Source organism: Chelmon rostratus, chromosome 10 (assembly GCF_017976325.1).
Source record: "Chelmon rostratus isolate fCheRos1 chromosome 10, fCheRos1.pri, whole genome shotgun sequence".
In the NCBI taxonomy this organism is placed as follows: domain Eukaryota; kingdom Metazoa; phylum Chordata; class Actinopteri; order Chaetodontiformes; family Chaetodontidae; genus Chelmon; species Chelmon rostratus.
The window spans coordinates 24,116,023-24,138,628 of NC_055667.1; the positions used below are offsets into that span (position 1 = coordinate 24,116,023).

General features: G+C 40.6%; 3 protein-coding genes across 6 annotated transcripts; 1 reads left to right on the plus strand and 2 right to left on the minus strand.

The window, feature by feature from the left end:
• Positions 1-625: 625 nt before the first annotated feature.
• On the minus strand, positions 626-2,829 carry LOC121612786 (ceramide-1-phosphate transfer protein). 2 transcript variants are annotated; one of them, XM_041945882.1, is made up of 3 exons: positions 2,753-2,829; positions 2,479-2,631; positions 626-2,325 (listed from the first exon to the last, which is right to left on the minus strand). In XM_041945882.1, exons 2-3 carry the CDS (start codon positions 2,610-2,612, stop codon positions 1,803-1,805), a joined length of 657 nt encoding a protein of 218 aa, XP_041801816.1. In that variant the 5' UTR covers positions 2,613-2,631; positions 2,753-2,829; the 3' UTR covers positions 626-1,802. The 2 variants fall into 2 exon arrangements, with proteins under 2 accessions (XP_041801816.1, XP_041801817.1); XM_041945883.1 differs by having other exon boundaries at positions 2,479-2,822.
• Positions 2,620-16,211, plus strand: ints11 (integrator complex subunit 11). Of its 3 annotated transcripts, none has more exons than XM_041945879.1 (17): positions 2,620-2,712; positions 3,558-3,655; positions 4,125-4,198; positions 4,311-4,539; positions 4,656-4,754; positions 4,838-4,872; positions 4,952-5,090; positions 5,210-5,274; positions 5,701-5,890; positions 5,980-6,063; positions 6,147-6,236; positions 6,856-7,018; positions 7,175-7,285; positions 9,213-9,274; positions 9,366-9,508; positions 9,866-9,995; positions 13,230-16,211. In XM_041945879.1, the coding sequence occupies exons 2-17, from the start codon at positions 3,617-3,619 to the stop codon at positions 13,293-13,295; spliced, it is 1,719 nt and encodes a 572-aa protein (XP_041801813.1). In that variant the 5' UTR covers positions 2,620-2,712; positions 3,558-3,616; the 3' UTR covers positions 13,296-16,211. The 3 variants fall into 3 exon arrangements, with proteins under 3 accessions (XP_041801813.1, XP_041801812.1, XP_041801811.1); XM_041945878.1 differs by having other exon boundaries at positions 2,623-2,724; XM_041945877.1 differs by lacking the exon at positions 2,620-2,712 and adding an exon at positions 3,108-3,294.
• Positions 13,585-15,537, minus strand: LOC121612785 (lysophosphatidic acid receptor 6). The gene is made up of 2 exons (XM_041945880.1): positions 15,373-15,537; positions 13,585-14,811 (listed from the first exon to the last, which is right to left on the minus strand). The coding sequence occupies exon 2, from the start codon at positions 14,710-14,712 to the stop codon at positions 13,747-13,749; it is 966 nt and encodes a 321-aa protein (XP_041801814.1). The 5' UTR covers positions 14,713-14,811; positions 15,373-15,537; the 3' UTR covers positions 13,585-13,746.
• Positions 16,212-22,606: the final 6,395 nt, after the last annotated feature.

A 22,606-nucleotide genomic window follows, 5' to 3' on the forward strand; every position in this document is an offset into this window, starting at 1 on the left:
GGCAACTAAAGTTATCTAATGAATCTAGTGGAGTAGAAGAAAAAAGCAGCAGAAAATAGAAATACTCAAGTACAAGTACTACAAACTTAAGCACACTACTTTAGTAAAAGTACTTAGTTGTGGTCTGCCACTGTGTAGCACATGGTTAATTATAATCGACAGGAACACATATTTGTTCATGCATTGCCCATATAACCCATAAAACATGAAAAGCTTCCATATTTTGTAACAAAACATGCAAGTTTAGTTTGTAGTAAGGGTTGCCACTTTGATACATTATCTACAGTAGGTTATGACAGAAGGTAAACAAAATATTTCAAGTGAAAAATCAGTTGATTTTGCAAGTATTATTTTAAACATATAACAGCTGTAACCCCAAGCAATGAGGAAGTTAAGCCAATGTCAACAAAACACATGGGTTAATTACCAAAACAGGGTCCAGGGATCACTGCACTATTAACAGAAAGTTATAAAAAACATGACCTAATCAAGTCATAATTGTGTACTCTGGACAACAGGTAACAAAACTTCTCTCAGGTAAAAATGCCCATTTACGTTTCTCACATGAATGGATCAATTGTCAATTTTCCAAATCTTACATAACACAAAAATCACAACCATCAACCAAGTGGAACATTTTTATTAAGATATACTGTTTATAAATTCCGTTGAATTAATGGTTATATATATGTATATACGTGTGTGTGTATACGAAATACAGTACATTCTTGTAAAACAATACACCAATCACCTCAAATGAAGAGTAACAGCATATTTGGTCATTTATAATTTAAATGAAAAGAAAAAAAATCACATTGAGCTCATATACAGTGGGTTTAACAACTCTGAGTCCAACTACTAAAAGCTTTTGTTTCATAAATTACCAAAAAACATTCCTAAAGTACAAACAAAGTGTTTGATGCCCATTGAACTGCATATATATCTCTATAGGAATTTAATGATCAACATTATTCCAGCACTTCTGTTGATAATGTTTTGCTTTGTTTACCTCCCAGATAAATTTTGTTCTGTTAGCATGTTTTCTTCTTTTCCTCTTTGGAGAAGTGGTCTGGAAACTATTACTGACCCATAAAGGCTGCAGTTTGCCTGTGGTCTTTTTTTCCGTATCTTTACAAGGCCAAACTATTAAATAGAGTATCTGGTATCATCCAGTATCAGATAATCTATTAGAAGAAAGCAATTCCCACCATGTACCAGGAGCATAAATATGTCAGTACTGGAGTGAAATATGGCATGAGACGATTAAACAAAATCTGATTTTATGGCCGTATTATTACATAATAGAGAAAATAGATAGAGAAAATTTGCATATTTGTTACATTTTGAGTACTGAGAATTTCAAATATTCTCAAAATAGAAGCAGATTAATGTTTCCCCTAAATATGAAGAACCATTTTGGTCTCTTACTTTTGATAAATAATGAAAACAAACAGCTGCTAGCAGTGAGCAAAGACCCCTCTGTTGTTCCCTTCACTGATTTAAATTAAAAACAAATGTACAAGTAAAAACAGATTTAAAAAGGTCATTCAGAGGTATATTATAACATTTAAACGTGCAATATTACAATTAACAGTAGTTTTATGTATATTGAACCCTGGCAATGCTGTTGGTAGAGATTAGGGTCAGTGTAATGATACTTAATTATTTGTAAAGAGAAATCACAACACTTAACACCACCAAACATCAGTAGTAGCTAGCCTGACAGCCCTTCAGCAGGGTTGAAGTTGTACATATTTAATCATGTAATGTGTAAAGTGATGAATAATAGCACTTGCTGCTCTCTAAGGTAAGTCAAGCAGGTTATGTTGTGCGTAAAGTTCCTCTGTGATCTGGTACACCTCAGAGATCAGAGGCAGAGCTTCCCCCAGCATGGCCACGGCCTGCTCCGGGGTGCCTACATTCATCACCTCCAGGAAAGCGGGACGCCCTGGGAGCACGCAGAACGCCATGCCTGCAGCCTTACGGATCACCCAAGGATGGTGCTGGGCAAGAGACTCATTGTAGGCCTCTGCACACATGACTGATGTCTTGCTGTCCTCACTGCTGGTGCGGAGGCGCTCCAGGAAGAGCTCCAGCCACCTCAGTGCACGGTGGAGCCTCAGCAGAGTACGGCAGCCTGACTCTGGGTGGCTGCCTCTCTTGCTCAGGTCCACTAGTTCCTTCTCCAGCTCATATTTAACCATTGACTGGACGGTGATATACTGAGACCCGTTCTCACCATCCAGGTGGGAGACCAGGATCTTGATCTTGTTGACAGCATCCTTGGAAATGAAGCCAAAGACACTCCCCAAGCTGTTTAAAAACCTATCAAAGAAATAAAAAAATCAGTCTGTTAACAACTAAATGACTCTTTGTAGGCTGTTCCAGCTGAGTGCAGTATAACAGTACAATCATGGCCTAAGTCTACACAGGAGAGACTCCACCTACCAACATATACCAAAACCCTAAACCACTTACTTTACAAGACCACGCCACCCAGCGACGTAGTGTTCCAGATAGACCTCTTTACTTTCCGACAGACACAAACTGAAAGTGTCGAGCACCTCCTGTAAAGAGAATTTCTGCTCTTCTGAAGCCACAGGACCAGCCATGGTTTTCTAGGAGGAAGCGCTGTCGGTACAAGCGGAAAGGCAACAAATGAATGAGCGAATGTAGCTAACGGCTGCTACCAGACTGGAGGTGGCGACGACAGTGCGTACAGAGGTGGACAGTCAATTACCGAGCACATTACCTGCGAGAAGACTTAGAAGTGAAACTAAAATTTAGCATCTCCCCTCGTCTCTGGAGAACGACAGGTTCTAATCCGGCCCTACTGCGCAGACGCGAGCCGGAAAACGCCGGAAATTGGCGACCTTGCCTTCAAAATAAAAGCATTGGCGTCTTTACCAATTCTAAAACGTCAACTGCACAATGCTGTCACAATAATACTGAGTCTCACTGATAGTGAAAATGCTGAATTCAGATAGAGAGAGAGAGAGCAGAAAATCCAGTGGCATGGATTGGCGGATACAGTGTCCAGCACTAGAAAGGGATTTTATTTTGAATGTGCTGCCCGGAAGTTTTAATGTTTTACTTTGGTAGCTTGAAACAGGCTAAACCCGTTGGTACTCGACCCACATGTTTACAAGTTAGACAATAAGCATTCTTTTATAAGAAGGGGTTATTCATCGGGAGAAGACAGGTGTTTTGGTTCACCGTGGTGTTATTCATTCACCTTCAAGACTAGGCCGACCTGATGAGACAGCATGCCTGAAATAAAAGTAACACCACTGGGTGAGCAACGTTACAGCGGCTAGCTAAGTTAGCACTTCAATGCTAGTTCCGTAAACAATAAATGCGTATTAAACGTTATCTATTCGTTAAATGTCTAGCTCTCTCTGAAGAGTACTAACTTGTGCATTTTCGGCTATGATGGTCGAAAACGACTAAGTTTCACCCTTAACTGTCAGTAGCCGTTGTTAGCTGGAAAAGCTAGCTTTCCGGTTTTACTGTATGTTTTTAAAGCTTTCTCTCGTCTTCACTGTTCCCTCTCCAAGGTGCTGGACAGGATGTCGGCCGCAGCTGCATCCTTGTTTCTATTGGAGGCAAAAACATAATGCTTGACTGTGGGATGCATATGGGATACAATGATGATGTAAGTCTGGTCGCTTATTATTCAGCAGAAATGGACACGATGAGGTTTTGTTTTACCTTGGTTTGGTTTCATTCTATCATGAACAATCTACATATGGCACACATGCAAAATATTTGCACAGATGTACTTAAGCAAGCAGAGGCAGTGCAGACATTAACATTAGTTTTAAATAAATAGTCTTTTAAGCTCAGTAACTGTGTCTTAGTTATTATTAAATTGTATTTTATCACATGCAATAAAACACCAACATGATATTAGCATTATATATGGCCCATCAGCCAGTCTGTTCTCTAAATGTCGCCATCAGCCATTAGAAAACTGATAGCAGTTGACCACTAGTACCTGCAACAGTGTTGTTACAAAAGGGGCTTTATTCGTGGAAAACGTGTTTCACTCAAAAACTGCTTTTAAAATTCTCATATGATCAGTTTTATATGTGTTGGACCTTTATCCTGTTTTGTCATTGCAGAGACGTTTCCCAGACTTTTCTTACATAACCCAGAATGGGCGTCTGACAGACTTTCTGGACTGTGTTATCATCAGGTTTGTTTGTTAATGTTTACAATATACTGCCTCTTCTCTCTCCTATTGATATGTATGGAATAAATTAAACTATCTGGTGTATTTACATTGGTTACACCCGTTCTTCTCCCAGCCATTTCCACTTGGACCACTGTGGTGCTCTGCCCTTCATGAGTGAGATGGTGGGCTACGATGGACCCATCTATATGACCCATCCCACCAAGGCTATCTGTCCCATTTTGCTGGAAGATTTCCGGAAGATCACCGTTGACAAAAAGGGCGAAACCAACTTCTTCACCTCGCAGATGATCAAGGACTGCATGAAGAAAGTGGTACCTTTGAACCTTCACCAAACTGTCCAGGTGCAGTGCTGATACCATTTCTGATGTGCCCAGATATCCACCTAATAATCGCTTCTGCAGCAGCTGCTCGTCCTTTTTGATTTCAAATCAAGCTGTTTCTGTTGTGCTGCCGGCAGGTGGATGATGAGCTGGAGATCAAGGCATACTATGCAGGTCATGTCCTGGGAGCTGCTATGGTGCACATCAAAGTGGGATCAGAGTCTGTGGTCTACACTGTGAGTGTAAACAAGCTTGCACTGTGTCAGAGTCAGTGAATCTAACGGCCAAGATCACAGAATAACATCTTTTTCATTTTCAGGGAGACTATAATATGACACCTGACAGACATTTAGGGTAAGTGGTTTTATAATGGTGTGTTGGACTTCAACCATACACACTGCAGTCTCTTCATCCTCGTGTTGTGTATTTGCAGAGCTGCATGGATTGATAAGTGCCGTCCGGATATCCTAATCTCAGAATCTACGTATGCCACCACCATCCGTGACTCAAAGAGATGCAGAGAGAGGGACTTTTTGAAGAAAGTGCATGAATCCATAGAGAGAGGAGGGAAGGTAAGAGTTGCAGTTAGTTGATGTGTTTTGTGATGGAGGTTTTTGATTTCTTTCTTTTTGATGTGGTGTCATGGAGAGAAAATTCAGATGTCATTTTTCTAAAATCTTTGATTTTTCAGGTTCTCATTCCAGTTTTTGCCCTCGGAAGAGCACAAGAACTCTGCATCCTGCTGGAAACATTTTGGTAGGTTGTTGATCGGTTTGAAAAAACAAACCTCAGTAGTAAAATCCAGATACAGTTTTTATATCTTCAGTGTAGGTTTGTGAATGTAAAATCTGTCAAAGGATAGAAACACGAGAGCAAAGACACTGTTGTCTGGAGATAATCACTGTTCCCCGGCTAAATGATATCAGACAAAGGCCGTCTCTCTGGTTTATAATTGTTGGTGTTCTAATTAAATATGATAATATATAATAATAATGATAATGTGGTGTAATTGCAATGATTACAGCACACAAAGGCCACAAATTGGACTAAAAACTGACAGCTTCCTAAAATAGCTGTATTCATTTTGTTGAGCTTGATAGAATAATGGTGGTGTATCAACGTCTTCATATTAAGTGGCGGCTTACTCGGCAGACACTCTAATTACCTTTTCTCCCCAAACAGGGAGAGAATGAACCTAAAGGCCCCAATCTACTTCTCCACCGGGCTGACGGAGAAAGCTAATCATTATTACAAGCTCTTCATTACATGGACCAACCAGAAGATTCGAAAAACCTTCGTACAGAGAAACATGTTTGAATTTAAGCACATCAAGGCCTTTGATCGCTCCTACGCTGATAACCCCGGACCAATGGTAGGTACAGTGTTTCCTCCAAAGTTTACAGGTATTTAAAAAGTTTCAGGATGAAAATTCAAGAACTACAACAACATGTTCACTTTCAGGTGGTGTTTGCTACACCAGGTATGCTGCATGCTGGTCAGTCTCTGCAGATCTTCAAGAAATGGGCTGGCAATGAGAAGAACATGGTGAGTCTGGAAGATGGAAGGAAATCAAGGATGTTTTTAAAAATAAGAATACTTGATAAACAACTAGTTTTGCTTGTTTTTAGGTAATCATGCCTGGGTATTGTGTACAAGGAACAATCGGCCATAAGATCCTAAACGGGCAGAGGAAACTGGAGATGGAGGGGAGAGCAACAGTAAGACAATTTTAAATTCTCTAATAGATAAGCTATATAGATTTATATAATTTGTATTTCTCTCATCTTCCTTGTGGCTTTTGTATAATGTTAATGTAGATGCACTTAAAGGAATAGTAAGCTTAGCATAAAGACTGAAAGCATGTAAACAGCTAGCCTGGCTCTGTCCAGTGATAAGGAAATGTGCCTAGTGATGCCTCTAAAGTAACCAACACGTTTATGTTTACAGCTGTTTCCTACGCAGTGAAATAGTCCATAACTCCCAGCAAAACCAAAGCATGTCACCTTTACACTTTGATTTGTGCACGAACTAAACAAACAACTTACAACATGTTAATTAGGGAGATTTAGACAGAGCCAGGCTATCTTTTCCCCCAGCTTCCAGTCTTTATGCTAAGCTAAGCTAACCGTCTCATGGCTCAAGTTTCGTATTTAATAAAACAAATATTAGAGTCATATCGTTCTTCTCTTCTAACTAACAGCAAGAAAGCCAGTAAGAGTTGTTCTCTAAAGGTCAAACTATTCCTTAAAAATAATTAATCAATAATGAAACTGTGTTCCATGTTAAAAAAAACAACACTGGTAGAGCAATTGACTCATTTTTCTGTGATTCTTGCAGTTGGATGTGAAGCTGCAGGTGGAGTACATGTCCTTCAGTGCACATGCAGATGCCAAAGGCATCATGCAGCTCATTCGTATGGCAGAGCCTCGAAACATGCTGCTGGTACACGGGGAGGCAGTGAAAATGGAGTTCCTCAAGGGCAAGATTGAACAGGAGTTCAGTAAGTGCATCTCCATCCACACTGATTAGCAAAGTAGGCCTGTGCACCACACGCCAGCAATGTTTGCCTCGGTATAAGCAAGTGGTGACTGTATGCATGCCGACAGCAAGAGAAGAAGGTGTTGTCAGTCTTGTTAATGTTTGTTTTAAATGGCAGGCATAGATTGCTACATGCCAGCTAACGGAGAGACAGCAACTGTGACAACAAACCCCAGCGTGCCTGTGGATATCTCACTCAACCTGCTCAAGAGGGAGATGGCTCTTGGAGGTATGTTTTGTTGATGGTTTGGATACCTTTCGAATCTGTTTGTTTATTTTACACAATAAGGAGAAAAGAAAGCGTTTGTCTGTGGTCACAATGGACGAGGGACAGGATGCCTACATAGTTTCAGTTCCAGCTCAGCTTGCTGGGCGTAACATTTTGATTCCTGTTGTTTTGACTAAAGTGTTTGTGTGCTGTCTTGCCCCGCACCACCGAAATGTCATGACCCATATTAGTTGTCACGCTGACAGATGGCATGTATGTGAGCTGACTCTAAAGGTGAGAAGAGATAAGTGAGCAGTCCATTGCACCAGATGAAGCTTAAAGGATAACTTTCGTTTTTTACAGCCTGGACTTTATTTGTAGCATTAAATACGACCATTTACTCACCCAGACAATTTTGGTGGCATTTGGAGTCGTTTTGAAGAAATTAGCCCCAGAGGAGCGGCGTGTATATCCGTATAATGCGAGGACTCGGGGCATCCATGCGCAGCCTCTATATAACGCATAATCTGTGGCGAAACTCGTTCATATTCCAATATTTAGTTATGATATGCTGGTGCTATTCCCCTCTGAGCCGGCGGTCGGCTAGTTTAGCTGTAGTTTGGCACAGCTATGGTTCGTTATTGCGTATTCGTAGCCGACCACCGCAGAGTTAGCCGTGTTGTGGCTGGCTGCTCGCAGCGTTCGGTAATGACATCATCCACATCAGAGGTAGATGTCTAGAGACGCAAGATATTGATAACATGCCACCAAAGTTGTCTGGGTGTGTAAATGGTCGTATTTAATGCTAGAAATAAGGTCCAGGTTGTAAAAAACGAAAGTTATCCTTTAACACTCTTTTTAATCTGTAGCTCCTGGGAGGAGGCCACTGGTAATGCACAGGTTGACATATTTAACCGACAGTGAATTATTGTGACATTGCACCCTGACACAAACACATTTAAACACAGTTGATCCACAGAAGATTTTTCCAACATGCAGTTTTAATGCTGGCTAGCATACTCAGTGTGTGTTTGCTCTAGCTGACATTCATTTTCAGGAAATGGTAGAAAAAACTTAAAATTTGATGTTAATGACATCCAGCGAAGACGTTTTAAATTCTGCAGCGTTTTAAGCATTCAAAGTTGAATACCAACCGCCTCAAACTGCCGTTCCTTCATCGCTGCTGCTACAGCCAGAGCTGCGGGTTGCCAGATCGTCTGGTCAGGATCTCACTCTTTCACATCGCAACCCTGTGCTGCTTTTTGCAACATGTGTTTTTTCATGCAGAAAACAGGTAACCTGGCAGCCCTGATTGATCTTCACACTCTGTGGAGTTGAAAGGAAATTGTTTGAGATTAGAGTTGTGGCCGATTCAATCCAGTGTCAGTGTCCAGTGCCGATACTGACATAATTCACCTGGCGGATATCAGACTGGCATCATTGATCCAGATTTTGTAGTCTGCTTACAGTTTGGGTTTTTTGATACTGTAGATATTTATGTCTCCATATTGTTCTTGGGCTTTTTTATTCAAACATTCACCTTGAAAACCTTACGAAGGAATTGTCAGTTTGCTATTTTTAAACTCATGTATACAAATCTACTTAACAGTTATTCATAATGCATTGCTGTGCACTTGACTTGTTGCCATAGCAATTTGCACTCCTACACCTGTATGTATGTGAGGCCCACTTAACCTACAGTTCAAACAAACTGCTTTGAAATACATTTAAATACATTAAAACTCATGTCACCTACCACACAACAACAAAAACATTTAAGAAAAAAAGAGCGCTGGTGTCATTATCCGTATTGGTAGTTAACCAAATTCAGCTACCCGATTCAGATTGGAACTGAAAAAAACTGGACAGGTGCATCACTTTTCTAGTCTACACCTGTGCTTTAATGTAATTATTTATTATTTCGTATATTTATTCTCCTGTGTTGAAGGGCCTCTACCTGACCCTAAAAAGCCTCGCACCATGCATGGAACACTGATCATGAAAGAAAACGTAAGTTCACTGTCATCACGCACACAGATGGGATTTGATCGGTCACCGTGGTCGACAGATGATGATCCTTCTCATCTTTCCCTGAACGCAGAGTCTGAAGCTGGTGTCCTCGGAGCAGGCCCTGAAGGAGCTGGGCCTCAACGAACATCAGCTGCGCTTCACCTGCCGGGTGCAGCTCCAAGACCCGCACAGCGACACCGAGACGCTTCACAGAATCTACACACACCTCAAGAGGTGAGACGAGGAAGAGGAGGCTGAATGCAAATCCTGCATCTGCCTACTAATCTGCATTTTTTCATTATTTATCTCCACCATCCACACTCCTGCAAACCACATCACTGTTTTTCTGCCTTGTTTTCTACTTTTCGCATGTATTTAAAGTATCTTCTCCCTGTGTCCAGTGTCTATTTTCTGTTCATTTCTTTTCTTTTATTTGTGATAAACTTCAGCACACTGTGTGCAGTGTCCTCCATAAGGATGTATTTTCACCTTATTAAGATGTTAAACTCATGCATCATATTTCCGCTGCATTTTGTGATATGTAAGATAACATCTGTTATAATGCTTTACTTTTGCATGTTTGTGCTTCAGCATGTTAAAAGGTTACACCATCCAGCACCTCCCTGATGGCACCGTCATGGTGGAGTCTATCGTCATCAAAGTCTCCTCCTCCGCTGAAGACACCAACACCAAGGTCCTTCTGCTTTCCTGGAGTTATCAGGTAAAACCCTTTTCACTGTCTGTGCTGATCCAATTTCACAGTATCATCTAAGTGGTCTTTTTAAGGTCCAGCTGTTAGGACTAGAGCCAGTGTTTGGTTTGTCTGTTCTGGGCTACTGTAAAAACATGGCAGCCTCCATGGAAGAGGACCCGCTCACATCTGTAGATATAAAGAGCAACACAATTATTGTTATTTTCAGGTGATTATACAGTGATCATACTTAATTTTAGCCAGAAGAGCCAAGAGCTTAAATCCTGGACCTTTAAATGCCTTCAACATTACACTTGTTTTGAATTCAGTTCAGATATTTATTGTTCCACAAGAGGAAATCCTTTTGACAGAGAGGCAGCATAAAAACAAACACAATAAAAGCACATTAAGACAGTTGAAGAGTCCCACAGTTTTCTTTGGTTGAGAGAGAGCGGATCATTACAGAAATAAATTTTACAGGTGATGAAAGCATGTACGGGTCTCTCCAGGTCTGCTATTGATAGGCGGCCTCTTATTTTTAAGTGTTAAAAAGCACAATTTGAAACACTGTTTGTCCATTTGGGTTTGTGCAAACTATTGAAAAGGACACCGCTTTATCAGTTCATCTTCATTTTTTTCTTCTTAGCCATGAAAACTTTGCACCATAGCACTTTAGCATGTGAGTTTTTTAAACAAAAGGGGACCTTGAATTGATCCCTGTGGAACTCAGAGATTTGGAGACAAACAGTGGTGAGGACATGACACAACCCTGTGGGGATAATTTAAGTTAAAATTAATGTAATTAAAGCACAGGTGCAAGCTGAGCAAAGTGGCGGTTGCAAGGGGCCAAGTGGCCCTGCCCTGAGGCTATATTTATAGAATATTTCTTCTGGCAAAAAGTATAGGTATCTAGTCACCAAGATGATAAAAATGATGAAAAAATTAACCTCAAAGTGATTATGAACACGCTATTTACATTTTAGACTTTGAGTAAACACTGGCAAGGTTCTCGCTTGGCTTAAACAACACGCACAGATGCAAATTAAGTTTTAACATGAGTGAATCTATCAGCTCCACACGATAACATAATTTCATAGCACATAATCACATGCCACATCCTGCATGTATTGTCTAGTGTTATGTATGCAGCAATGAAGGTAAAACCCTCTGTGGGCTGTGGTCACACCTCCATGAAGAGCATGAAATCTTCTACTTCATGTCGCCTGCAGGTGGAGGGCAACCTAGTTCTGCATTATCACCCAGTCCTGACAAATATACCGTAACAATACGACCACATCTGTCAAATATTTTAGCTGCACTATAATTTGTAATAAATAAATATAATAAATACGTAAGACCCCATGATAGATTTGAACAGTTGCAAAGAAGTTAAATTATCCTGCATGACAGCCTGATCGGAGTACATTGTTGATTAGTAAAAAAAAAGCCAAGAACAGACGTGCTTGCTATTACTTTTTTTGTAATACCATCGTCGCAAGATCACAATTTAATTATTTCATCATCTGGAGAAAAAGAGTTTGTTATCTGGAGATAATGAGATAATCAACCTGTTTCCATGGGGAAACAAAAGGTCATTACCTCTTCTTATTGCTGATGTTTATCAGAGATCAGGAGTGCCATGCTAGTGTTATTAATCATCAGACTGGATTCAGATGGTCAAGGTCTACACAGGCAGTCCTGCTGTTAGAGATAACATTCAGATCACTTCTCGTCATTTAAGGAGAAGACTCGCCGGCTGCAGCTTCACAGGCGAGTGCACTTGAGTGATCCTGCTGATCACTCAAGTGCATGGAACTGTACTGTTCAGTTACGAATCCACCCCAGCAGCCATGACAGTGATGTTGAAGGCTGAAATCAGGTGTGGTCGAATGAACCGGACGTTCATTTTCAAGTTTAACATAATTGTCTTGTGATCTCGAGAAAACAAAAGTGCTTCTGTTGTGATTAATGATGTCATTATCTTGGGAAATCGTCCTTTTGTTTTCTGAAGATAACGAGACAAATCAACCCCTTATCAAGAGAAAATGAGCTTATAGTAATTAACTTGTGATCTTGAGATGATGCTTTAAAAAAATTGCAAGCACGGTCGCAGCTCGAGAGGGCTGTAAGTTAAACAATTTTTACACGCCCGACTGTCTTTAGGAGAGGTTTGATCAGCCATAAGACCTGAAAAACAAGAGCTATGTAGGTGGACCGTAAGAGTAGAGGCTTTGAAAGTGAGAAAAGGTTGAAAGTAGAGGAAACCTGTCTGTTAAACTCAGTCACTGCGCAATGGAAAGAGAGTGGTTTATGTGGCTTCATGTGTTCCGTGCACAGCAAGACAAGAAAAGAAAAGATCTGGTGTGCATTTCTGCCTCTTGTCACTTCTTTTTCTATCTGAAATTCTCTCCAAAAAGTCCTTTGATTGCCACAGAAGTTCACACATGTAGTGTAGTTTTTGATGGGAAGATGACTAAAAACAATGGAACCTGGATTCAAAGGTTAATTTTTAACATGCACATTAATCTTCAGAGTGAATACAATTAAAAATAGAATTAAAAGGATTAGAATAAAGATAGTATAACGGATAAAAATCTAAGATAAAACAAAAAAACGAAACATTAATGTCATTTTTCTGGAGCAACATTCACTGGTTTCAGCCTTCAAATGTTGCTTTTTTGTCTTTTTCATCATCGTAAACGTAGGGTCTTTGGCTTTAGACAGTGTGTTTGGGCAACCATTTGTTGCAGTTTTCAGACATTTCATGAACCACACAGTTAATCAAGAACAAAATCTGTGGACTATTGAAAATAATTGTTAGATGTAACAGTAATTGATTGTAATATGCAGTGTATCACTGGTTACCAGCCTGGCGTCAAGGGGTCACACGGTTTAAAAAGAAACCCCACCGCAATACTGAGCTCATTTTTCCTGACCTTTCATTAATGTTTGCATTTGTTTTCATGTGTAATATCAGCTCATTTCACATCTGCAGAAAGTTATTCAAGTGAAACAATCATTCTCACATATGCAAAAACGAGGGCTCGAAAGTAGCAGCTGCTCAAATTTAAAAAATTAGGGAACTATTGCACAACGGCATGTAATATACGGTAACTTCTGAAGACTGCTTTCAGTCCTCTGAAATCCATCTTTGTACAGATACCACTTCAGGGAATATATGTTTAAATTAAGTAAAAAATGTTTTGCTGTGTGATTTCCTTCAATGCTTCTTTTTTGACGTCATGTTCTGGTTTTCTCTGTCAGGACGAGGATCTGGGGAGCTTCCTTTCTACTCTGCTGAAAAAAGGCCTTCCATCTGGACTGTGCTGAAATATCTTTTGTTCCGAAACCACGAACGTTTGAAGGGATATCGACACTCAGAAAGAACTCGTGTTTTGAGCCTGGATTTGTGGAGGATGGTGAAGTCCACTTCCCAGTGCAGAGAATTTCAAAACATCAGCATTTTGTTTCATGTACTGTTCGGATAGTGATCTTCACATGAGCCCGTTCGTCTAGATGTATGCGGGCTGCTGCCCTGATTAGCCCTTGATTCTTTCTGGTGACTCTTTCATGGACTCATTTATAAACTGAACCACACAAGAAAAATAAGATATTCAAATTTAGTTTGTTCCCTTTATTTTGATGTACAAAGCCAGCTTGAATAAACACTTTTATAGAAAAGTATAATTTTTGTGACACTGAAGTTACACATGCAGAGACAGTGAAGCGTACACAGAGCTGTATTTACAGTCGACACGTGCTGTTACCGCTCTAGGTTCACTCAATTCACCGTGATGATATAAATGCCCCTGTTCCTCCTGATTCTTCTCCGAAGCCATGTTATGTTAAAGTGCTTCCATTTGCAGTGGCTGGTGGTGACGTAGTAAAGCACGGGGTCCAGGCACGTGTTGAGGATGACGAGTGCCATCGTTACCCGCCTGGCGTGGTAGATGGCGTTGGCAGCAGAGCAGCTCTGGATGATGTCTATGCGTCGCAGGAGGTGCAGCAGGTAGACCACATGGTTGGGCAGGAAGCAGAGCAGCATTATAGCCAGAATGGTGTGAATGACCCTCACGGCTTTTTGTGCTGTTTTAGTCCCGATCATGGAAATGCGCCTCGCAGCCAGCGGGTAACACACCAGGATGATCAAGGAAGGCAGGAGGGAGCCAAACGTCAGGCACAGGAAGCTGTACCCCGCCAAACGCGAGTTCCACTCATTCTTGGCGAAATTCTCAAAGCATCTGTGGCTTCCGGATTTGTCTGCATTGGTCTCCAGAGGTCCCATGAGCACAAAGACCAGCATAGCCACTCCAACTGCACACCAGAGCAAGACGCTCACGACCACAGAGCACCAGGGGCTCCGCAGCCGCAGATAGACGTGCGGGTGAACAGTGGCCACGTAGCGGTCCACACAGATGCAAGTCATGAAACAGATGCTCATGTAGATGTTGGCGTAGAACAGAATCCCAGTGACGCGGCAGGCGACGTCCCCAAAACTCCAGTTGTTCCTGTTGATGTGATAGTGGATCTTAAAGGGTAGAGTGCAGAGGATGACGATGTCCGCCAGAGCCAGATTGCTGATGTACACACTGAAGGCCGTGCGGGACGCGGTCCTGAAGGTGAAGACGAAGAAGGCAGCCAGATTTCCAGGTAGACCTACGACTAAGGCTAGAATGTAAACCGCTGGGAACAGGTAGTACTGGTACTCTGCTGAAGGGGCGCTGCAGTCGGCGTCTGTCGCGTTCATCGTCGCAGATTGAGCGTGTTGTCAGTGCAGTCGAAAGTCAGGCGGCGTAGGTTGATTCTCATAAACGCTGCTGCATTGCTGGCTTCACGTTTTCTGTTACTGTAGCAACACAAACATGTTTCCACTCAGATGTTTTCCCACTTTCACTTTCACAGCACGTTGGAAACACATGTTTGACTCAATTCAAAACACTTTTAATGATGTTTACACAGCTTTTAAACATTTCTTTTGTTCCAGAAGCTGACTACACTATTCTAAGGCAAAAAGTTAAAGTGAATGTCTGATAACAACACACATGTACTCACACGTGAAATGACTACTTATCTATCTATCTATCTATCTATCTATATATATATCTATATATCTAGATAGATACAAAAGGGTAAAACAGAAACAGCAAAGGCAGAAAAACACTGACGACTAAACAGGAAATGTAACAAACAAGCTTAAACTTCTGAGACATGAAATATTTCACCTGTTTATGAAAAAGATTTGAACTCTGAGCACTAAATCAGTTGTACGAAGTTGAGTTTTTTGGGGGGTTTTCATCACATTTTCAGGAATTACTCCTTTTCAGAAACATTAGATTTATATTCGGAAAATCTCAACGCAAACTATATGAAGTAAAGGAGAACAAAGAGCATTAAAAAAAACACTTACCAAGTTGTTCAGTGACTCCTTTGCCTGAGCTGCTGCTGCAGAAAGCTACGCCGCATGCTGAAAACTCACAGGATAACAGCTGGTTTGTTGCACTTTGTGTCACCATTCAGCTCCTCTCCGAACATACTGAGTACTACCATGCTGCTCTTCATCAAGACTCTTAATTTCCTGTTTCAGTGGGTGTAGATGTAGAGTTAAGGGAGGGGACAGGAAACCATAGTCTTAGACAAGATAATGCATACAGTCTATTTTTATGACTGACCCACTGATGTATATTAAGATGCTGTACACAAGTGAATTTTCTAGTTACTTGCACTATTAATTTTTAATTACATCAGTACAATAAATCTGAAAAAACACAGAACTTCTTCATTCCACTTCCTTCGCATTACAACAAGGTTCTCTTAGAAATATGGGAAATGTGGAAATCAGTGTTCCCACCTCATGCTTTATGCATTTCTAAAAGAAAAATACGTAAATGCTTTTCTGTCCTGTTACACATCGTGTATGACGTTCTCTTATATGCAGCAACTCGTCCTGACTCTGTCACCCAGTCCTGAAGAAGAGGCTCTCCAGTATCTGAGAATAATTTGCCATCCGGTCATTATTGCTGTCTGGATCCAAACCTTCAGTGATGGCCGGAAAAGCAGCGAAAGTTTCCTTAAATTTTCGAGAGGACACAACTCTAATGTCTTGGGGGCATCCACAGTATCAGCATACCCTCATCTTCCCAGCAGGTCACATTATCTTTATGATGAGTGTAACTGGAATTTCTGTACAGTTTGAGGACTGTTCTGTGAGTTTGTTATACTCACACAAAATACACATTTTCTGTTAATTAAGGCCTTCAATGTCAGAGGTTTTTTTTTTTTTTTTTTTTTTACCAGGTTACCCAGTTTTGAAGTCTTGCAGAGCTTAATAAAAAAGAAGATATGTAAAGGCAAGTCTGTATTTAAGGATTTGTTGAGTAGTTTGTCGACACATTTGTTGTTCGCTTGGCTTGTCAGTCCCAAAGAGCAGTGTGCAGAGAATGCACGACTTTTATATGTAGACCAGAACAAACACTTACATTTAGTGTTGTGTATTCTGCTATACTGAATTCACTTGAACTTTTATTTCTATAGAGACACCAAACGCACCTCATACCACTGAAGGCACCACACAGACCGAACCTCAGCAGTCCATTGTGGGACTCTACCTTAGTGTCAAGCAACGGAAGAGAACCCTCTACCGCCAGAATGGTAGAACAATAAAATCAGTTCATAAAATCATCTGCTGTATTTAATTGTGTTAATATTCCACCAACAAAAGCATGTACATGCAATTCATGAATTACTATATCTGTCCATTATTTAAACTGCCATCACTGATTATGATAATCTAGATTGTGTTCTTGTTTTTAATGTCTCTTTAGACAGCAGCAAGCTTCGCCACCGCCTTCGAAGGAAGCTGGGAAAAGACAAAAAACTGCTTCTTCAGGCGATGCAGAGGTACATCAGCCTCGTACCAGACTCCGCAGCAGTTGTGTGTAAAAATGCCTTTTTGTCTTGTAACCCCTAATGAAAAGCAGTGAATTGTTTGGGCTCCTTATCCTGTTTCCACCAAAGGAGACTTTTATCCCATAAAACTTTTTAGATGCTGTCATTTAAATTGCTGTTTTAGCCTTAAAGAGGTCAAATTATCCAATATTTCAAACTGATTACAAAACCTGGAAACAGATTTGTGTACCAGCACTTTTTTTTCTTCTCCCCTCTTCCACTAATCCTCTCATGACCTCTCAGATTTTATTTTTCATACTTTAGACACAATTTTTCTGTACTTTTACGTAAGGAGGATTTTGAATGGATGACTTGTGATGCTGTATCTTTACATTGTCGTATTTGTTTTCATGCCAAAACTGAAAATCTACAAGCAATTTACAAAAATCTAGTTTTAATAAATCTCCCATGAGCTCATATTTGGAATACATGTTTGGCAGATACTTTATTCTGAATCTACCGATGCATTAATGAATAACAGGAGAGACAAATCGGCAGATGAACTGGATGCTTCGTTCAATAAACTGTATTCATGTAGGTCAGTGTCATGTAGAAGCCGTTTTGTTTTGTCTGTTTTTGTGCATTTAATGAAATCAAATAACTGCTGAATTTGAAGAAATGGATTTGTGTAGCCAAACTTGGTCAAAATTACAACAAAATTAAGTAAAAACTTGTGAATGTGTCATGTTTTCTTTATGCATCTTCATCACTCTGCCCCTATTATGTTTCCTCTTCCAGTTTTAGTTTGATAAGTTTCTAAATTCATTCCCTGATTTTCATACAATGCCGTTCATTATTCAGAAGAAATGGAGTCTAGTAACAGCAGAGTCACGTATTCTTAAACACCACCTGTCGGCCAGCGTGAGACACCCACTATCCCTCCCTTGGGCCAATGTGAATACCACACCCTATTTTAAACCAGACCAGTGTCGAGCCTCGGTTCTTCCCAGGCAGTATGATTGATGCTGATGATGGCAAGTCAAGAGAGACGCTCCTGTGACATAGTGGACCTGAGGTATGTTTTAATAAGCTTTAGCTTGGAAAAACTCCTCTCTGCTTCAGCTACTGTCACTGGAAGGGTCAAACCTATTCTGAGCGCAGTCCACAGATTAGGGTTGATTTCTGCGAGCTCTTTCTCATGGATGAAAGTCAGCAGCTCAAGCAGAGTCATGGACTTTGATTGGAGGTCAGGGAAGTTCTTCAGCTCCTGCACAAGCTCTCTGCCATCTACATCTGAGTGTCCCTTAAAATGCAGCGTAGTTTGCAGGGCGCATTTCTAACAAAGAGAAAATGGTATTGTCATTAGTATACATGTATTGTATTGTATAAAAGTAAAAAAATAATATACAAAAATGCACACACACACACACACCTGAGGACTCCTGCAACGAACATGTGGCTGAGGAGGTAGATGGCTCCTCATCAGACTCCAGGACCATGTCTGTGGCTGCTGTGCAGGTGTCTGACTCCTCATTTTGGCCAGTGGGTGCTCCAGCCCCAAAATATCTCAGAATTGCCCCTGAATTTACAATTAAGGTACAACATGCAAGTTAGATCCCACTGACATCACACATGCATCAGTTGCCCAATTAAAATGAGCATAATGCACATTTTATTAACATTTGTTAACATTCTATTAACTAAGCATAACACACTACAAATTATTTAAAAAGCTATATCACATGTAGCTTACAAAATGCCATGTCAATGTATGTTAGAGGTTATTTAACTTAACTTCGCTCATAGAAATCTCCTTACCTTTTTCTTTTGCCCGTTTCTCCTCTTCTTCTTTTTGTCTTTTTCGAAACTGGGCACGTGATGGCTTCTTTGGTCTTTTAGTTTGATCCATGATCTTCATTTAATACACGACTCCACGACGGTTTGTGTTGTGCGGCCTGGCGGGGGCAGGGAGAGGGCGCCCTCTCCACTAACTTAGGTAGTGGTAGTCTAGAAAACTGGCGAGTTTTGTTTTGACTTTAGTTTGCGCGGCGCCCTCGTGCGCCCTCACGTAGTTTGAGTGAACAGGTCTGAAAAGCCTGTGGTTGCAGCTTCACAAAGGCCAGGCCGCTTCAAACAGGAATGTTTCAGGCTGAAAGCACATTGACCTCCGCCAACTGGGTCGATGCGCAGACACGAAAACCGGAAATTGGCAGATCAGACTGAACTTCAGTTCAGCTAGTCCCCTGTGGAGTTAACTTACACTAAAATTACCAAAGTTACAGTTAAAACGACCCACTGAAGGTGAAGTTTGGTGAACAGTCTTTCAACTCAAACGTTTTATTTATTTTGAACAAAGCTCAAATGTAGATCGTTAATTGTGCTTATTTAAATTAATAACGGTTTAACTGTGTAACAGTTAAACTGCGCTGCCGCCTGACGACACACTTCAGAGTTTTTAATTTATTTGAATCAACACGAAAAGTGAAAAAAAGGTATGTTTTCATACTTACCATGTTTCCTGAAGCTGTGAAGTCTGGGGTCGAATGTCGGGGTTTAGATTAAGAAGAGGAACAGGCTAACCTCGCTCTTACCGAACGGCCTATATCAGTCCTGCGTAACTGTAGTAACCGATGATTTTCGCTGGACGGGGCGCTTTTCCGATTGGTTTCGGGGGTCACATGGGGGGAATCCTATTGGCTAAAAATTTTAGCTAATGACTAGAGACTAGCCATTTTAGCTAATTACATTACATTAGCTACGATCTTCGAACTTGTGAGGGGAACAATAGCAACTTTTGTCTGGCTAGCTGCCTTAGTTACTCTACATACCGTAACACCGCATCACCAAAGATTATGTTATGCAATAACAGGAGGCATACGATCTCATTAGGAGTCCTTAAACACTGTGTATTGATTTAGAAAAAACGTGATCTTTTATATTCATTCAAAAGATGAAAAATCATGGTCCAATCAGTTGCATACACTTTTTAAATCTTTCTGTATGAATAGAAAACAGGTAAACTATAGCTAGCCTGCAGTACTAAATATTTGTCTCTTTCCTCCTCGTAGTTTCTGTCAACCCATCCTATCCTCTAAACTCTAGTTTCTAGTTATCTCAATGAAAAACGAGTGTTACAAATGTGATACACCCTTATTGATATTTGTCCAAAAGTTTTGTTTTTTGCTTACATTTCATGAACTGTTCCTGTTTGCACATACATTTTTACACAAAAGTAAACCTCACCATGAAGTTAGATCATCCTAAATGGTCTTAGCATGGATGCTGTCCTCAGTAATGTCATATTTTTTGTCAATAATTTGTGTGTTTAGTTAGTTTTAGAGTTGCTATTCCATTTTTTTTTCAACTGATAATACAAATTTGTGTCATTGCAGCTTGAGAAACTCCATGCTATTGGCTACAAGTTAATTCTTCCTCTTGGGAAGAAGACAAAAAAGGAGCAGACCAAGTGTGAAATCACCCCACGCTGCAGACTGACTGATTTTGTCCAGGACTACCTACACAAAATAGGGTCATTTTATGAGTACCTTTTTACCTATGCATGCATTGTATGCTATTATATCAGCCTTAGATATCTAGCCTCAGATACATCCAGATAAAACACACTCAAACAATTTCAAATGATTGTTCATTGTACACTTCGTAAGACAACTGACTCAAAACTGTTATTCCTGTCCACTGCCACTGTTTTCATCTGTATAGTTATATATGGTTTGAAAGTAATGGACTCCATGCACAGCTCCAGTACTACCTGAACTTAAGGCAGCTATTGGACAAACTGCTTAATCCAGGTGTGTTTGACCATTGTGACTGCTGAGATCAGACACACTTGGATTATTCAGTTTGTCCAATAATGTAAGACAGGAAATAAAGGAGCTGCCTTAAATTCAGGAAGTAGTGGAGCTGTGCATAGAGCATGTTGCATAAATTTGGGGATAATGTCTATTTTGATAGTGAACTACTGACATAATGCACAGATTTGACCATTGATTGTCTACCTTCCTGAGATGCAGAACAAAATACTACTACTACCCAAGCAGAGCTAGAGATGCAAATGGACCATTAATAAAAAATAATACAAATAAAAAGAAATCCATTAATTATTGGTTGAATATTTCACACAACATATTCTGCTACCTTGGAGGAATGACGCTTAAAGTTCACCGCACACAGAATAAGAGATCATATTTCTCCTGTATTAGCTTCTCTGCACTGGCTCCTTGTAAAATCTAGAAAATCTAGAATAGAAATGAATGTCCTTCCTTACTTATAACGCCCCTAATAGTCAGGCACCATCATATCTCAAAGAGCTCATAGTACCCCATCAACCCACTAGAACACTGTGCTCCCAGAATGCAGGCTTACTAGTGGTTCCTACAGTCTTCAACACTAGAGTGGGAGGCAGAGCTTTCTACTACCAGGCTCCTTTCCTGTGGAATCGTCTCCCAATTTCGGTCCAGGGGGCAGACACCCTCTCTACATTTAACTCATTGCCTGCCAGCGTTATTGTGACATCACTGTGCTGTGGGGCCAGCGTTCTGACACTGTTTATAGGCATATTTCAAAGCACACAACTCACACTATACTTGCGTTCAAAGACTGTGAACCACTCTGTGGAAAGAGCTAACTGTCATCTTTCCAATGCATCCACAGGCTCGTTTCTACAGCAGTTCGTTTGTGAGATACAGTTGCTGGAAGACAGCCAAGTCTGTCCAAAAATACTACTTGTTTCCTAGAATACAAGATAAATGCAATTTTGTAAACGTTGCATTTCTACAGATTATACTCAACTCTAATCTCATTTCAACTGCATGAAAATCGTATTGAAAGACGTAAATAACTAACTTGCCAGTGTGCCTAGGTTTTAGCCAATAGATGCATCGGTTTAGCTCAAGGTTTAGCCTACTGTCCTGTCCTGGCCTGGATATGCATATCGCAGGAGGGCACCATCAGTCCACACAATGACAACATGGTAACCAGGGGCCTGTTGCACAAAAGTAGGATTCAGGCATCCAGGATAAGTTATTGAGCCTGGCTGAACCAATCCAAAACAACAGAGTTCAGGCTTAATTGGTTGCACAAACGCCAAGCCAGGATAAGTAGACACAGCACACAGCTCCTATATAGGGCCCGCAATCAATCACAGATTCACTGATTCACCGTGGCATACTTCTCCCCGTTGGAGCAGGAGATAATTATGGAGGCATATGAAGAGGTGAAAGACCAAATAAAAAAAAAAGGAAACACCGCCACCATAAAACAACGAGAGAAAGCGTGGCAAAGTATTGCAGACCGCCTGAAAGTGTAAGTTTTGCACAAACACACACTCACTACTCCACTGAAACCATCACAATTACAATCCAAATAGTTTATTAACATCCCCCAAAAACGTAGGTGTATTCTGATTATGAAACAGCTGGAACTGCCAGTGAAATTGACTGCAGATGTGAGTGAAATGCTCCTCTGTTGTTTCATTCATTATGTGTGTGTGTGTGTCCTTTGTTCATTTTTTTATTTAATTTATTATTTTCAGATTAAACATGACTGGGCCCAAACGAACTTGGCAGCAAGTCAAGATCAAGTACAAGAACATCCTGCAGAACGGTAAGTGCCCTGACAAATATTATGCATGTACATACTTTGTACCCAGAGGGTGCCTGCTCACATATTGTCTAGTTAACTAAGTGGGTAGTACATGTTATCTTGTTTTGTGTTTTATGTTTGCACAAGAACACATT

Bases quoted from the DNA above. Each gene is read 5' to 3' on its own strand.
- LOC121612786 (XM_041945882.1), bottom strand. From the start codon at position 2,612: ATGGCTGGTCCTGTGGCTTCAGAAGAGCAGAAATTCTCTTTACAGGAG. The intron at 2,326-2,478 runs GTAAGTGGTTTA...TTTCTTTGATAG, and splicing joins GGGTGGCGTGGTCTTGTAAA to GTTTTTAAACAGCTTGGGGA.
- ints11 (XM_041945877.1), top strand. From the start codon at position 3,267: ATGCCTGAAATAAAAGTAACACCACTGG. The intron at 3,295-3,557 runs GTGAGCAACGTT...TCCCTCTCCAAG, and splicing joins AATAAAAGTAACACCACTGG to GTGCTGGACAGGATGTCGGC. The intron at 5,275-5,700 runs GTAGGTTGTTGA...CTCCCCAAACAG, and splicing joins ATCCTGCTGGAAACATTTTG to GGAGAGAATGAACCTAAAGG.
- LOC121612785 (XM_041945880.1), bottom strand. From the start codon at position 14,712: ATGAACGCGACAGACGCCGACTGCAGCGCCCCTTCAGCAGAGTACCAG.